At 46.2% G+C, this 17,974-nt stretch overlaps 1 protein-coding gene across 1 annotated transcript; it reads right to left on the bottom strand.

Annotated features, from left to right (window-relative positions):
• Positions 1-4,245: 4,245 nt before the first annotated feature.
• LOC148506474 (olfactory receptor 6B1-like) lies at positions 4,246-5,184 on the bottom strand. Its single transcript, XM_088446506.1, has one exon. The coding sequence runs from the start codon at positions 5,182-5,184 to the stop codon at positions 4,246-4,248; it is 939 nt and encodes a 312-aa protein (XP_088302632.1).
• Positions 5,185-17,974: the final 12,790 nt, after the last annotated feature.

The following is a 17,974-nucleotide window of genomic DNA, read 5'->3' as shown; positions in this document are numbered from 1 at the left end:
AGCCCTGCGGTGTGACTAGAATCCGGAACGGGGTTGAGCCCCGCAATACAGTGATGATAACAGTGCAGTTGACAACTGTAACAAAGATGAGTTCGATGTCCACAGGAGTAAGAGACAACAGGCAAAGTAAATAGTGCAGCAAAAGGTGGAGCAGAAAGCAATACTTAGGCAATGGCTATGCTGAGCTCTGTAGTGCGGCTGGTAACTGGCATCAGAAGTTTATCTGGAACATGAGCTGAGATATAGCAAAGTCCACAGCAACCCACAGGCACAGCAGGGATCTGGCAGGAGTCCAAGAAAGACCTGAAAGCAGGGGCACTGAGAGGGGGGGGGGGTGGGTACAGATTACCTGGGCCCGGGCTTCCTGAGGGGCCCGGCGGGGGCCCGGGTCCAGCGCCCCCCCCTTAGAGCAGCCCAGCACACAGCGTGTGCTGAGCTGCAGTTGGAGACTGCTCGTGGCTGCTGAGCAGCAGCCACAGCGGTCTCCTATGCCTGTGCGGGGGAGCGATCACACTGATCGCACCTCCCCTGGCTTTGCGCCGGGCTGAGGGGGCTCAAAGCGCTCCCCCTCCCCAGCGTGCAGCGCTGCAAATCTTTTTTTTTTTTTTTCTGTCACCAAGGGGGTGTGGCCACGCCTCCCATGATTAGGCCATGCCCCCTATTACCGGGGCCCGTCACGGCTCTTGGCGGGCCTGCCTGAAAGTAACGTTGCACAGACACTGAGACACAGTTAGTAACAGGCTTTATACTAGAGGTCTGTGATCCATAGGAAGTTCAGAACATGTGACCCAAATGGAATCAGGTTTGAAATAATGAGCAATCTAGGAATCCCACAACCTGACAACACCTTGGAAACAGATGATCACTTTAACACTCTATCCCCTGTATGTGAAGAACGCCAGAAAGCAGTATAGCTCCTCCAACGACCACAAAGGAACTTTGGAAAAAGTAATCTATCTTTATGTACTGAAATAGTGGCAGTCCTGACACTTAGATCTTTGCATTCAATTTGTGGCGACTTCATTTGGAAACGTAAACAATTTTGGATAAGGAATTTGTGTTTAGCAGAACCATGGTCAGTTGGGGCCTTCAGCATCCCATTGAATGAGAGACATTTATTACGCCTCTCAGCCTATCAATAAAGTCTCTTGTCACATCATCCCCTGCTGTGAAGAAGTGGGTTGATATTGATGATCTCCTGGCAGAGGATCAGTGATTGAGATTTGACCTCTTAGAACAGCCTCAGCCAATTCTCTTACTAAACTGTTCACGTTATATCCATGGAGCAAACCTAACATACAGGCCAAACTAATAGCCCATGCGTCCCCCATTATGGCAGCACCCTCACATTTCAGACATGTCCATAAATATGCTCAACCCTGGACCAAGATTAGGGCAGCGATTAGAGATGGACGCAGCTGCACTCACTCTTGCATCTGTTGCCAGAGTTGCAGCTGCGATAATATGCAAATGCAGGTATTAGTCCCTCCCCTGGTGTAGCAGCCTGCGCCTGAACGTGCTGAGAAGCCGACTCTTAGCGCCTCTGCACGCTGTAATACTGCCGGTGTTCCTCAGACACCACCATCGATGCTTGCTGCAATACTATAGCAGTGCAATTTTTCCGTCTAACTCTGGCCTCTGTGGTTGCGGTTGTGCGTTTGGGACGCAGACGCTTTTACTGACACTACCTCTAGCCACCTCCCAGTCGCCGCCCAGGAACGCCCATCACTTTGCCACCCCATTTTTGATACCGCCTGTCCCGATCACACTAGCACCTTTGTGCGTACGCTCTGTGCAACGAATGCGCCGTAGGGGGTTTTCTGAATTTTTCATGCAGGCGCAGTTGTAAATAATCACTTAACTACGTGATCATCGGTATCGGGTGAGAATTGCGTCCGCCTCTGTATCAGGACCTAGGACTCAAATGTTTCCATCATATAATGGTGAAATGCGCTGCTACAACCTTTCCTGACCCTTGTGAATAATACATTTAAATTTTTACTATATGAAACTGAAAGGCTGTATACAGGCTCAGCTCCAATAAACAAAACAATACATTAAGAATGGTAACACAACACAAACATTTCTGCGGGACCTGGGACACTCTTTGCACTGGATGGGCGACCGCTCGTTCCATAGAACACCTAATCCTCTATCAACATAGAGAGTAAGGAGAACACATTCAAGGTCTATTCCAGGTTCTACATGGATACTACAAACATGACTAAACATTTATCCCTATGGGGTGTATTTACTAAGCAGTGTTAGGAGACAGAGCGAAAAGTGATAAGGTGCCAGCCAATCAGCTCCTAACTGCCATCTCACAGGCTGTGTTTGAAAAATGACAGTTGGGAGCTGATTGGCTGGCACCTTATCACTTTTCACTCTGTCTCCTAACACTGCTTAGTAAATAGACCCTTAAGTATCTATCTTATTTTGGAGGGACTGCAGCCACACCGGTACCTTTATGCACCTCTGCTGCGATGGCTGTACATTTTCTAGGTTTCAGAACGATATCATGGCCTTGATTACACAAATTCGTCAATGCCTGGCGCTTCATAATCCTTGTCACCTTCCATACATAACTATTCTGTGGTTTATTCCATAAAGATGTCATGATCACCCCTTTCAGCGGGTGGCGCTGCATGTAAAGAGCGCACTGCTGTTCCCAATAGGGTGTGGTAATGCCCCTACACACTTGGCCACACATCTGTTACCAGGGCCTGATATTCCCAGGGGCATGGCTCCTGTTTATGTACTATTTGCTTACTTGATTTATTATGTATGCTGTTCTGAATTTAAAAAAAAAAACATATAAAAAAATTAAATAAACAACTTAATGTCCAGCATAGTAAATTCGTGCTGTTTGGTCGTTATGGGGTACAATAATACCTGAATATTTAGCCTAAAAGCCCCACAACTAATTGAATAGTCCCAGAGTACAGTGTACAGTAAATAAGCCCAATATGCAGAGTCCTAGCCCTAAGTCACCGGTAATTTGCTATGTACAAAGTCAAATAATAATAGCCATAATCCCCACGCAGGGCACAGTTCTCCATCTTACTACTGACAACTAATGGAGAGGTGTCAGATCAAATATAATATAATATATAGGTATATACACATATATGCATATGATTCGTTCTGTACATTCTGTTTGAATTTGCCACCTCTACCTCATGTGGTAAGGAATTCCTTAGCTTTACCGTCTTTACAGTAAAGAATCCTTCCAATGTTCATGTTGTGCCCTTTGCATGGACCTTGATACGGAAAGCTTTGTTGAAAGTTTCTTGGAAGTATTTGCATTTAGCATGAATATATAAATGCATATTATCTAGGACAACTTTCTTCCAAAAGTTAACAAACCTAGGCCTAGATTTTCTAAGTGTCTGCTTCCCAGCGGGTTTGACCTCGAAATTTAAAGTGGCAATAATATTAAGTACAAAATGCGCCACTTTAAATTTCCACATAAAGAAGCGACAGCTTAGTAAATCTATCCCATACTCAGGATGGGAATACATACGGGATGCCGGCGTTCAGGATCCCGGAGGTCATAATCCAGACGCCGGCATCCCGACACTTTGTTGGTCAATATCCTAACCCTCCCCCTCTCCCTTCCCCCTGGTGCCTGAACCTAACCTCGCCCCCTAGTGCCTAATCCTAACCCCCCCCCCACACCCTAACCTTCCCTCTTAGTGCCTAACCCTCCCCCTAGTGCCTAACCCTCCCAATAGTGCCTAACCCTCCTTATCTTCGGGATCCTGGCATCTCAGGATTCCAGCGTCGGCATTCTGACTGTCAGAATCTCAGCGGTTGTGGATATTGACCGCATCCCCCCAGGATGTGGTGTAATTAGTGACAATGGTTATACCATGTCTGTATGACACTGCATCTATCTTCATTTTTATGCATCCCAGAATTGTATTGGCCTTTGCAGCTGCTGCCTGGCACTGTGCTGCCACTCAACCTTTTCTTTACATATTTGGTAAGCAAATAAATAAAATATACCTACCCTTGGAGGGGGAAAGATTACCGGCCATGAAGACGTTAACATTTAGCCTTTCTCCTTTATGCCCTATAGATGAAAATGTTTTTGTTTTTAATTTACATTTTTATTTATATCATAATCACCTTTGTCATCATAAAATAATCTTGGATGGCAGGGACACTGGAAGGGGGTGAGGGTGTTAACAGTAGTTCTCAAAATCAGAATCTCCAACACCCAGCCCACCGCCCTATTATATTTTACATCAATTTCACAATTGCTTTTTTCAGAGCCTTCTCCACCTCTTTATTTCTCAGACAGTAGATCATCGGGTTCATGAGCGGAGTCACCACACAGTAGAATACCGATACCACCTTGTCGAGTGTGAATCTGACGTGGGCATTTGGACGTATGTACATAAATATTATTGTGCCATTAAAGATCAATACTACTGTGAGATGGGAGGCGCAGGTACTGAATGCTTTCTTCTGGCCTTCAATGGACGGAATCCTTAGGACAGACAAAATGATGAAAGCGTAGGAGATCAAGATGAGAAAGAAGCAGCCGAGCGTCAAGCTCCATGATATCACGGAAAAGGTGAACTCTCCTCTCGATGTGTCCTCACAGGAAAGCATCAAGAATGGTGAATAGTCACAGAAGAAGTGGTCAATATAATTTGGGAAGCAGAAATTGAGGGTAGAGATCCATAGAGCAGGGCAAGAGGCGGTTATGAAGCCTACTATCCACGGACCAAGCGCCAGCCCTAAAATGGTCCATTTAGTCATCAATGTAGTGTAGTGGAGGGGTCGGCAGATTGCTACATATCGGTCACAGCCCATAACAACCAGAAAACAATTTTCCGCTGCCCCAAAGGCAAAGAAAAAATAGAACTGGGCGAGACAGCCAGCGTAGGAAATCTCTTTGTTCCTAGTCAGTAGGGCTTCGAGCATCTTGGGCACAGTCACCGTGGTGTACAGAACTTCCACCAAGGAGAAGTTGGCTAACAGAAAGTACATTGGTTTGTGAAGATGGTTGTCCATGAGGATTAGACTAATGATGAGAAAATGAGCACCCAGAGTGAGCATGTACATGCTAAAGAAAAGCGAGAAAAGAAAAATTTCCATAGTCCGGAAGGTCTCAAACCCTACGATGATGAAGACAGTGGCTACAGTTTGGTTGGTACTGCCAGCTGTTAGCATGGTCCCTGAAACACAGAAATGGTGGTTAGTTTCAAGTGGAACCTACCGGAGCTTATGTTGTCTAATGCAGGATTGGACAAACTGTGGCTTTCCAAACTGGAGCCTTTCCCTGAATGTTATTCTCGAAAGACTGTGTCTTTGGCTAACCAACGCATGAAGCACCACACACAGGCCAGTATCACTTGTAATAACTGCAACATACAACCTATCACATTGATGATAACATCCAGGGCAGGTCCACCACTGGATTTGATGGTTTTACAAAGTGTTACAACACAATTTATATGTATCCATATAGTAATGAAGTACTGCTAAATGTCAGCCTACCACACTTCATAATAATGGAGAGCATTATGGCTGAATTCAGGCACGGACTTTTTTGGATGCAGCTGCTGGGAAAAAAATATGCGAATGCCTGCAGGAGTCACCGGAAGAAATAAAACGCCTCTTGCCAGCATCTCAGATCCGACACGCCCGTGTCCTGGAAACACAGGCAGCGCAGACCCCTCTCTGGCCAATAATGGCTGCAGCCTGTCAATCACGCTGCAGCTTGGAGGCACCGTGTGCGACAATGAAGAACCCATTCGGGTCATGCACACGCCATTGGAGATGTACACAAAACATTGGGCTTCTTATGTATATAGACGTATATACTCTAAATGCTTTGCTGAAATAATGCTTTCATTTCTTTCAAACACTTTGGGCGTAGATTTACTAAATGTCAGTTTTTTCACAGCCGCTGAACAATAGAATGGCTCTTCCTAATCTCTGTGCTTTTGTTAAAACATATTCTATGAAAAAGACACACAAGTAATCTACAGATAGGCTTAGGGTAGACTTTAGTGCACATGATGAGATGCATCGCTTACAACATGCACAGATACAACACAAAGGTGTGATAACAATCTCCAACAATATTCACCAAATGGTAAATCAGGTGAGCTATATGCTGCAATAAAGCCTGCTGCTTCTGCATTATTTCTGGTCATTATTCCATTCAGGTGCACTAATACTGCAGTAATGACTTGTCAGACAAGGATGGACTCATAATTCAGTTTTGCAGTATTTTAGGATAAATTTGGTATTCTATGTCTGGATTATCCTATAATATTTGTAACATTTTATTATTTTGAGCTTTTTCCAGTAAATTATATTTCCACCCAAAAACGTATGTGGAGCTCATTAAGATGTGAAAGTACAGAGTTCTACTTACCTATGATGTATCGGTCCCTAGCTGGTGGCTATGGCCTGTGACAAAATGGGGTTGTCAGGACCTTCAACCATCTCGATGCCCCTTCTTATCCATACCGTGTTTAACATTGCTGGCATTGTATTATATTAATACAAAATTGTGGTTGCTCATGATCAACCTAATAGTTTTTCACAAGTGCTTGTAAAGAGAGGGGTTTATTCTAGGCTAGAAAAAAAAAATTCCCTCCAGCGTAATCTGTATGAAATACCGACAGTCGGGATCCTGGCGGTCAGAATCCCGATGCCAGGATCCCAACAGGGTTAACTGCTAACCCTCCCTCCTCTCCCTACCCTAATCCTCCCTCTTTGGTGCCTAACCCTAACCCTCACGTACCCTAAACCTAACCCTCCCCCCTTAGTGCCTAATCCTAACCCCTGAACCTAACCCTAACCTACCCCACAACCCCGTTACTTACCTTCGGCATCCCGACGGTCAGGATGCTGGCGCCGGGATTCTGACCGGCATCGGTATTCTGGCGCCGGTAATGTAAGCATTGGCGTTCCGACCGCCGGGATACCGAACGCATAGCCCTCCAGTACTCTGCAAAAAAATCAGCAAAAAGATTTGAATACTACACGATAATATAAAATCAGAGATCTGTGTTGCATATATTTGCAAATACATGGAAAAGTGCTGGGCCACATCAAGGCTTCTCTGTACCGGCATGCCCAACGCTACATGATAATTGCACCCACTCTGGGTCATATAATTGCATAATGTAGTACCACATGATAACAGCACATACATAGATATAAGTTGAGAACCAACTCACCTGAAGGTACCCCAGAGACCTCCAAATAGCAATGCAGGTACCAGCACACCCTCCCAATGCTGGTCCCATTGTATTATTAATAAATGTATTTGATGTCCATTGTACAATTCTTAAATGTTGCCATGAGGAGTTACATACACTGCCCCTATTGTGTACTTTAAGATGCCTCCTGGCCATTGAGCGTATACCTAGGCAGAAGGCATCCCACTGAGTCGCATCCTTCTTTAGCAGACATGCTGAAGCCACACACTGCTGGTGGCTTGTACAGTGGGAAGAGAGAATGTAATGGGGTTTTATAAAGACACTGACACAGAGCAGAGAAGTGTCTCTTGTACTGCAACATACTGCTCCTTTTAAATTGGTCCAGGCCATGCTGGTGTCCACATTAAATTCTCTGTGTACTTTGTCTTCTTTGCGGCAATGGGTACAAGGATGTTCTATGCATACTTAAGATTGTTCTTCAGATAATCAGCAGTATGGCTAGTGAAACTCAGCAGTAAGATCTATACTGAAGATCAGTGATGTCCATGTATGCTTATTTATAAATGCACAGCCGGCAGATCTATGCTGATGGAATAACATTGTATTTCTTTACTATGGCAAATTAACCGCTGCACTTTTTTATGCTCTATTAAAATGTAACAATATAGTAGTAGCTTCAAACACTATAATATTCACAATTGATCTGTGTACTGAACGCATGTGCGTCAAATCTGTGCAACCATGTATATAAAATATATGAAATAATTATCCGCTTACAGATAACATCATATAGATGCAGGGCCGTAGCTAGGGTAGTGTGGCTGGTGCCATCGCACAGGGCTTCCCCGGTCAGGGGGCGCTGTTTGGGCCTGAAATTTCTGTTTATTATCATTCTTGCTTGTAGCTTCCTCTTATTTCATCCCCAGCATCTCCTGACCTCTCCTATCTCTTCCCTGGCCCTTCCCCATGAGGCCATGGCCCTTTTTTGGATGCATTATGTCCCGCTGAAAAATGAGGGGGACGCCAATGCTCTTTCTGGCACAGGGCACCAAAAAATCTAGTTACGGCTCTGTATAGATGCTGCAATAAATACGTGTTTATGGACAAAGGGCAGTGATCCCAGCAGCAAGTGCCATCTCATGTATAGGTGGAATGAAGATGTATAGAATGTACTGGGCCACCAACTTTATGGAAGTGATAAATAAATTTGGATCTTCTTCCGCCTGCTATGGTGTGTTGTGTCTTTATTCAATGGTTTCATAGGTAGTCATATAGAATGCTATAAAATACCCTACCAGGAAATAGACAGAAAGGAAAGCCCTCATACCTAAGCAGCTTATACGGAAGCAGCGGCCGCAATCTGGACGCGATGTATATGTTACGGTTCTCGCACGGTTGTGTAAGTCCTCTAAAGCAAGGGAGAGGATCTTCCACCAATAACAGCTACCCGCTGGTCCCTTAGTGATTTATTTACATACCGGTACTTAGGTGGCCGCCTGGACTTACGCCTCCAGCAGTAGAGGCTTACACAACCGACGAGAGACCGCAGGACTGCTGACCAAGAACATGACAGAGATGAGGAGTGGCAGTCCTTCCACTACTGGTACTAACTGGAGTGTGACTGTGAGTGAATGGTACAAGAACTGATGATATGGACTAAGTACTCAAGCAGCGACAGATGACAAGATCTCAGGAATGTCTTGGGACTATGGTGCAGCTGGGTTGTTTAGACAAGGAGCGAGGTGACAATACAGGCTGCACAGCAGGAGTGACCTGAACTGTATTATTGCAGGATTTAGACAGGACTAGACCAGTCAGGACTGGCAAATAATTAACATAGACTAAACAGGCAAGATAACTGACATGGACAAGACAGGCCTATAGCAGACATAAACCAGACATACAAAAACAAACAAGGATTAAGTACAAGATACGGCCTTGAGGGCCGAGGTACAACACAAACAACACGCAGTGGCTTTGAGAGCCGAAGTGCGGCTGGAGAGCTAATAGGTGTACAAGCTGTGATGAGGCCTTGCGGGCCGAGGTGCGGCTATGACAGCCGAGATGTGGCTTGAGAGCCGATTGATGTACAGGCTGTGATGCGGCCTTGTGGGCCAAGGTGTGGCTATTACAGCCGAGATGCGGCTAGAGGGCCGATTGATGTACAGGCTGTGATGCGGCCTTGTGGGCCAAGGTGTGGCTATGACAGCCGAGATGCGGCTTGAGAGCAGATTGATGTACAGGCTGTGATGCGGCCTAGCAGGCCGAAGTGTAGGAACCAGATGGCAGACAGGAGCACTCAGATGCAGCAGGAACACAGACTGAATGCAGCGAGGTAGAAAACACTGCAGGTAGAAGAAGCTGGAACCAGACCGAAATGGCAGAAGCGGTTGTGGTATGGAGATGTCGCGAGCAGCAGAGAGATAAAGTGCAACTACAGAGTAATTGCTTTGGAGAGTCCAAACTGTGAGGACATAGACAGATGGATACATGGCTGGAAAACACACTGGCAGGTACAGATCCAACAGACAGGTACAGGACACCAGAACTGCAGAACTAGGAAGACTGGCTAGAACTCAGGCTTCTGAGAACAGACCAACAAATATAGCATGTCAGACAATATCACCGGCATGGAGTGAAGGGCTGGCTGTAACTTAAGGAATACAGGGTCCAATCAAAGCCATTGCCTGCAGAGAGCTATTCTTAATCTCAGGCTAGTGTGCACCTGAGCTGCACACAGACAGATGGTGATTAGTGAGCACCTGAGACAAACACACAGACAGACAGGAATGACAGGTTATAAGCTAAATACAGACAAGACAGGAATCCGGCTGTTGGATGGATCAGGGCAACATGCAGTGTCCCAGTGACAAGTATAGCTGGGACCTGCCACCAAGATGATCCGCTGTCGCGGATCCTAACAGTAGCTAAACAATGGGGTATTGGTGATATTAATTGGGGCTAGTTTGATGAATAGCCTTTGTCGCAGGGAAGATGTGTTTTAATGCAGGAGCAAAAGGGGGTATGACACAGACCGTACAGGGTTAAACTTACTCACAAGAGAGAGGAGGACCAGGAGTAGGAAAAGTGGGAGTCGATGAATTAGAAACACCAAATGGCAACGTGCAAGAATGTTCTTTCTCTTTCTAAGGAATCTTTACTAACACCTAAAATGTCTCTTTTTGGCAGTTGAGCACCTAGGGAAACGCAAATGCAAACCTAATATAATCAAGGAACATTGTCAATCACGTGATGGGAGGATGATATGTCCTCCGGATCCGTGTAGTGATTGGGCACGCTGCCTGGAATGGATTGCCTCATGACAGGCAGAACACACCTATGTCAGTGTATGCCACCTGTGCCGGTGTGGGCAGCAGTGCTGCTGTTAGTGTCATGGTCCCCTTTGTTGGATGATGGGATGTGAAAGCTCCTCCTAAGCTGACCAAACTCGGACCGTCACCCTAGTGAGGGAGGAGTGACTGAGGTCTTGGCTACACGATCAGTAGGATTGGAGAACCCTGTCCATTTGCATTGGGTGGGCACGGATGGGCCCACCTGCGGATGGGGTGGGTAGGAGTACACACCCCAATTACCAAATTTAATAGTATGTTTGCAACTACTTTTTCCTGGTCCACCAACTTTATGGAAGTGATAAATAAATTTGATATTTAGGACTTGCCAAAGTGACGGTGTCATCTCTTTTGGGATAGTGAAGTGGAGACATACCAACCATAACATCCATATAAATGTAAACATACTAACAATAACATCCATATAAATATATTTAAGAAACTGTTTACTCTCTATCTACGTTTTATCTGCTGACCAAATACATCTGGTTACTAATTTATATTGTATAATGTTATATCACTATGAGAAGACACTATAAGAGCGCCCAGGGTACCTTGTTTTTAGACACTACTTTTTATTTCATTTATTATTCTATTTTACTAATATTGCTTTTATTCTATTTTACTTATTTTGCTAAGATTATACAGGGTCTAAATAAAAGTTTTTATAATTTTTAATACTCTGTAATATTGTTGGTTAAAGTGCACCATGAACTATGTTGTTCTATATTGAAGTTGGAAAGTGTCAGCTCCAAGTACCCCCCGCCACCCCCAATCATTAATTTAGAACTCTCAAATTTTCTGCTAAAATTCTACTCGTTCCAGCCTCATCTGTGCCTTACAATGGGGCACACCCAGGCTGTCTGCATTACACGTGTAACTCTTGTCAGTGTACAATGAGCTATGATTGGGTATATTTGCACATGCAGTAGATACATTTACAGTAGAATTTAGAAGATACCCGTATGTGCACATACACACGTTAAAAAAATACATGCAACCTTAGCACTAGACTTGTGTTTGGAACAAATATAGAGCAATCATCATCAACTGAAAAGCAGCAGCGTTTTGTGAAAGTGCAGAATTTCCAGGAGGTAAGGAACGTACTACTACACACCATAACCCACTCTACCTGCATGCAAACGCACCTGATTCACCTCTCCAACCTGCATTGGCTGCAAATGTCAAATATGAACAGCGCTATATACCAGCGCAAGTTGTGCACATTTATTATGGGTATGAATGCAGAGATACTATAAGTGCGTGATGCCACATGCCTGTTCTGTGGTGCATTTATTAAGGTGCAGAAATTAATCTTTATGCTTTTAAATGTAAATAATAAACAGCTTCATGGAGAACGTCCTACGTAAGACTATACAGGCACCCTGGTGTCTGCAGTTTGTTTTTTGTTGGTCTCATTCAATAATGTCAAGCATGAAGCATGAATTAGTGGTTACCATACATCGCGCCAGTTAATATAGTGAACAGGGGTGGTAGTGTGTAGGGACAGATACGAATTACCTGGTACAGGGCCTGTTGTAAGGACGTGGGCCCAGGTCAACTGCTGAGGGAAAAAATGTCCACCATAAAAGCATGCGGTGCCTTTTACGGACAACGCGCATAGAATTTTCCATAGGTGTTCTTTCTTGGAGGGGGCATGTCCATGGGCGTAACTATCTTCCTTGTAAAAGTTACATGTGTTATAGATATTTTTCACCATTAGATGGTACATAGTGGCCCTTACAAACTTTTGCTATGGGGCCTTCAAATACCTAGTTACGTCCCTGATGTCCACACCTCCCGGATTTGGCCACGCATAAACAGATTCATGCACGGATGAGTTTATTCAAACACAATCTTTTTTAAATGTTCCGGAGGATCCAGTTGACCTGTGCATCCCATCTATGAAATATTTGAATGGCTGGTAGCATAGATGTACATTGTAAAATGATAAATGCAAACCTGGTGCATGACTAGGAATCTCGCTCCTCTGAAGTCTAATGTACATACAGCAGATTTTTTATAATGCTGCACAAATAATTCCCACTCTGGAGGATTAACCACTAGAGGGCAGCGTGTCTCATATGTCTGTTGCTTCACGGAAGATTTAGCAGGAGGACTGTTATGATTCCGAGAATACTCTGGCCTAAAAGGGATAAACAAAAAAATTTATATTGTAGGAAAACAGTTTAACCTCTGAGTATATTCCTAGAAATTAATGTGTCATATATACGTTTCTCAGACTTGTATGTGACTGCCTGGGGTGCTGCCGCCTGTGGGTGCAGCCGCGCTCACTCCACCAGTGCTGCCACCATCTTTGCTACTGCCGTCTTATAACACCGGGCACTAGGATCCAGCGGCTCTCCATGGAGGCGCGTCCTCTGACATGCGACTTCTGCACTTGCGCGGCTCATTGCCGCGTCTCCTCCATGCTGCGCCACTGGAGAAGAGGAGCATGCAGGCTGACCTAGAAGAACTTAAGTTGAAAGGGCCGGGGAGGGGGTTGGAGTGATGGGGCAGGAGGATGGAGTGACAGGAAGCTGTAGTGACAGGAGCAGGAGGATGGAGTGATGGGAGGCAGGATGCTGAAGTGAAAGGGGGCAGGTGGCTGGAGTGATGGGGCATGAAGATTTGAGTGACAGAGGGGCAGGAGGCTGGTGTGGCAGGGAGCAGGAGGCTGGAGTGATAGGGCAAGAGGATGGAGTGAAAGGAGGCAGGAGGCTGGAGTGACAGTGGGCAGGAGGATAGAGTAACAGGCAGCAGGAGGCTGGAAAGGCAGGAAGCTGAAGTGACAGGGGTCAGGACACTGGAGTGATGGGACAGCAGCCTATAAAGACATGGGCCAGGAGCATAGAAAGACAGGAGGCTGGAGAGACACGGGGTAGGAGGCTTGAGAGACACAGTGGGCATGATACTTGAGAAACACAAGGGGCATTAGGCTGGAGTGACAGGTGGAAGGAGGCTGAAGTGATGGGGCAGGAGGATGGAGTGAGAGGGGCCAGGAGCCTGGAGTGACAGGACAGAAGGCTAGAGTGACAGAGCGTTGGAGTGACAGGGGCCATTAGGTTGGAGTGACAGTGATCAGGAGGCTAGAGTGATGGGACAGAGGGATGCAGTGACAGGAAGCTGGAGTGATGGGGCAGAAGGATGGAGTGACAGGGGGCAGGAGTGACAGGAGGCTGGAATGACAGTTGGCTGGAGGATAAAGTGACATGCAGCAGGGGGCTGAAGTGACATGGATCAGGAGGATGCTGTAGTGAAGGGACAGGAGTCTGGAAAGATATGGGGCAGGAACGTAGAAAGACGGGAGGCTGGAGAGACACAGGGGCAGGAGACTTAACAGACACAAGTGGTCTGAGACTGGAGAGACATGAGGAAGAAGGCTGGAGGGGACACTTGGCAGGAGGTGATACAGGGAGCACGAGTCTGGTTGAACCTCTGCGTATAGACAGGATGATGGAGTGACAGGGGGCAGAAGGCTGGACAGACAAGAGTCTGAAATGACAGGGGGCAGGAGTAATTGGGCAGGATGCTGGAGTGACAAGGGACAGGAAGCTGGGGTTACAGGGGCAGGAGACTGAGGAGACACAAGGCTGGGGACACGGGGCAGGAGGTGACACAGGGGGAATGAGTCTGGTTGAACTTCTGTTGTATGATGATGATATTGGTTACATTCCTATACAAGCAGGCATCTTCCAGATCATGTGATCTTAAACATGAATAATAAGAAGTGGCTTTGCAATACCGTCCAGCAAATATTAAAATGCTGCAGGAGGCGTCTCTAGGTAGGCAGACACTGTGAGGTTGTGGCCTAGGATCATCCATTACTCACCTCAGCGCCGGCTTCCCCTGACCTCTTGAGTGGTCAGACGTCAGGTGCGCCGGTGAGTGACGCGTTGAGGATTATGTCCGGGGTCCACTAGGACATTCATGTGTTGCTCCGTGACTTGGTTTCTGTGGTTGCCTTCATGGACGCAGCCATGACAGTCTACATCACCTGATTAGCCCTTCACCCAATGGTAGCATTGGTTGCTGTCAGCTGACACTCTCCTTTAATGGACCGCTACCTTAGGGTATTTAGCCGGGCTCTGGAAAACAGGAAGTTGCCTTTACAATGTCGCTACTTCCAGTGTATACTTGCAGTTACAACGTTCCAGGTTCCTTTCTTCTAGTGATTCATTCCTATTGTTATCTTCAGTGTGTGTACTCAGTACGTCATCCGAGTATAATCTCCTAGTGTCATCTCCCTGTGCCAGTTCTGTGTCTGGAGCCATAGTGTGGGTACTCAGTACGTCATCCAAGTACAATCTAAGTGTCATCTTCCTGTGCTAGTTCTGTGTCTGGAGCCACAGTGTGTGTACTCAGTACGTCATCTGAGTACAATCTCCTAAATTGTCATCTTCCTGTGCCAGTTCTGCATCTGGAGCCACAGTGTGTGTATTCAGTATGTCATCTGAGTACAATCTCCTAAATTGTCATCTTCCTGTGCCAGTTCTGCATCTGGTTTACCTGGATTGTGTTCATCTGTTTCCCACTTGTGCCGGATACCTGACCAAAGGGCCATGACCTATTTACTGGGTGCAACTTAAACCCAAATCCCGCTTGGAGGGGTCACTGGTGAACACCTCCCAGTAGGTTAGACTCTGCACCTTTGGTCAGGTCTAGTCAACATCCGGTACTTGTGGATGAGGACATACATCCAGGCCCCTCGCCTCCAGTTCCTTTCTCAACCTGGGACCTCGACTTCTAATCCCTCAGCACAAGAACTCCATAGCCTAAACGTGACAGACACCTCCTGAAAGCAACATATAACATTTTTTTTCATCATATTTAGGAGGAAACGGTCTTATATTAGAAATTGTGCCAATATTTACTCCATCTGTCTCTATCATGTTTCATGGGCCTCTGTTTTATAGGGGAGTGGTGGATAGCCATAACCCCCAGAATGCATGCCCATGCCTCCCGCAGCATGTAAAGAATGTGCGGGTATATCCCAGGTAACGTGGCCACACATCACATGCTTTGCCATTCCCCCCAGTACCAGCCGGCCTCAACAGAGCTCCCAGTGGCCCTGAACACGCTGACCACTAGCACAGGCTATCCGATACTGAAGTCCAACGTAGCAAGAAAAACTTGTCGGTAGGTCAGTCTGTGCCAGCACAACCCTGCGCCAAACCCAGTGGATAAAGCATTGACTTAATTCTGCCATGTAAATGATGTTTCCCAGAAGTCCTTTTAGGTTGTTAGGTTGGCTTATTGTTTGTATGACTCTAAAAACAAATTTCACAGGACTACCGTGCCCACTGCTGCTGGAACCCACCAGCTCCCTGCGCTTGGCCTGTAGATCCGCCATGAACCAAGGCCCTGATTCAGAGCCGGATGCTCTGACCAGAGCGCTCGCTCTGAATCAGGGCCCACCTCCATTAATATGGAGCGTCCTCCTGGACGCTCGTATAGCTGTGGGTCACCACCCACAGCATATACGAGCATGCAGGATGATGGTCGCGATGGTCTTGACCATCGCGACCATCGAAACTGCGAGCAGAAGCCTGCGGTTGAGTTTCTCAACCGCAAGGCCAGGAGTGATTTTGGCTCTATCAGAGCCAAAATCACTCCCACTGACATCACTAGTGATGTCAGTGGGGCCGGCTTCAGACGGTAGGCGTTCCCTTGGGAACGCCTCCGTCTGGCAGGCATGCCCCCGGCACGCCCACCAAAGGGGGCGTGCTGTCAGTCAACATCGACAGCACGCCCCCTTTGATGAGACACTACGAGCGAAGGAAAGTCCTTCGCTCGTCGCGTCTCGCGCATGCACACGACGGAGCTCCCTCCGTCGGGCGCATGCGCAGTGCAGACCATCGACCCACTTGCGAGCGGACAGCCGCTCGCGAGTGGGTCTGAATGAGGGCCCAAATTCACAGCCCTGGCTTCAATACACCTTCATTAACTGGTGTAAACAAAATATAGCGGTAACATTCCATAGACATAGGATATGGAAGAAGGGAAAAGCTCCGCCACCTCCCATCTGAAATCCAATTCACAAAGCCCAATGTCTATTCTCATCATTAGGTTTCTGTTGTATATAAAGATACCTTAGTATTCATAGAGAAATCTCCGCGTGTTTAATTAGCACTCGTCAAATGTGACCCTTAGATGAAATGTGAAAACAAACTAACCAGATGATCCAACTCGTATGTAATAATCAATATAGCGATAATAGGCAACGAGGTCTGTGACGCGGCTGAGGACAGCAATTGTTACTTTGGGGGAAATTTATCAAATACTCTAAAGAGAGGACAAGTGGGGAAGTTGACCATAATACCCAACCAGCTCCTGGCTCACGTGCATTCTATAAAATGTTAGCTAGTAGCAGATTGGTTACTATTGGTAACTTCTCTACTTGACCACATTTTTCATAATTTCTGAAATGATTTCACTGATATCTTCCTGTTTTGGAAACTAGTTTTAATAATGAAAACATACAATAAGATAAAGGTGTCAGCACTGCGGAGCCCTGAGCCCCCCCACAATAAAAGCAATGCCTGCAATACCGCTCGTTATTTCCTCTCCCTGTAGAGGAAAGCCCTGCACAGGCTGAGCAGGGCTTCCCCAAGTTGTAGATGTACTGACAAGATGCCTGTTCTGGTAGCGACAACACAGCCAAAAGATTTAAGAGAGATAAAATGGGACATAATATACAAAGACATTATACAACAAATGGAGCAAATGGTTTTTGCTTTTTATATAACGTCCGTGTGCTTGAAGCCTAAATCAGAGTAATATGTATTGCCTATGAGTCCATAGGTCCACCTGAGTGGAATATAGCTAGAAATATACACTGAAGTGCCAAAAGTCATGGGTTAGCAGTATGTAAAGGTAATGGTAGGTGGTGTCACCGTACAGTGATGTCTTGGAAATGTCCAAACGACATTGGCTCAAATCACATCCACATTCAATGCAGGAGGTACCAGACACATATCCAGCAGGTCAGTGCAGCGTTCTTTAGCTTCCATGGGATATGGGAGCAGAAGATCCACAAGAGTGCCCCTGTTAACACTATGACACCGGACACAGCGCCTCATTTGGGCTTGTGACATTGCCAATTGGACTCTGGAGAACTGGCAACATGTGGCATGGTCCAATGGTTCCAGTTGTTTTGTGCTGATGGTAGGGTTCAGGTGTGGCTCAGACCCCATAAGGCCATGGACCCCAGTTGTCAAAAAAGGCACCGTGCAGGCTGGTGGTGGTTCCATAATGGTGTGTGGTGTGTTCACCTGGCATGGGTTGGGTTCACTAGTCCGTCTGAACATGTCATTGACCTGTAACCATAACGTTGCATTGCTTGATTAGAACTTGCAGCCCTTCATGGACTTCATGTACCCCCACAAAGATGGAATATTCCAGCGGTCTCAAGGTGTCCAAAATTGTTCCAAC

This window comes from Taudactylus pleione, unplaced genomic scaffold (genome assembly GCF_031769625.1).
Source record: "Taudactylus pleione unplaced genomic scaffold, aTauple2 ptg000400l, whole genome shotgun sequence".
NCBI classification, from domain to species: domain Eukaryota; kingdom Metazoa; phylum Chordata; class Amphibia; order Anura; family Myobatrachidae; genus Taudactylus; species Taudactylus pleione.
This window is presented reverse-complemented; position numbering and strand designations above follow the sequence as displayed.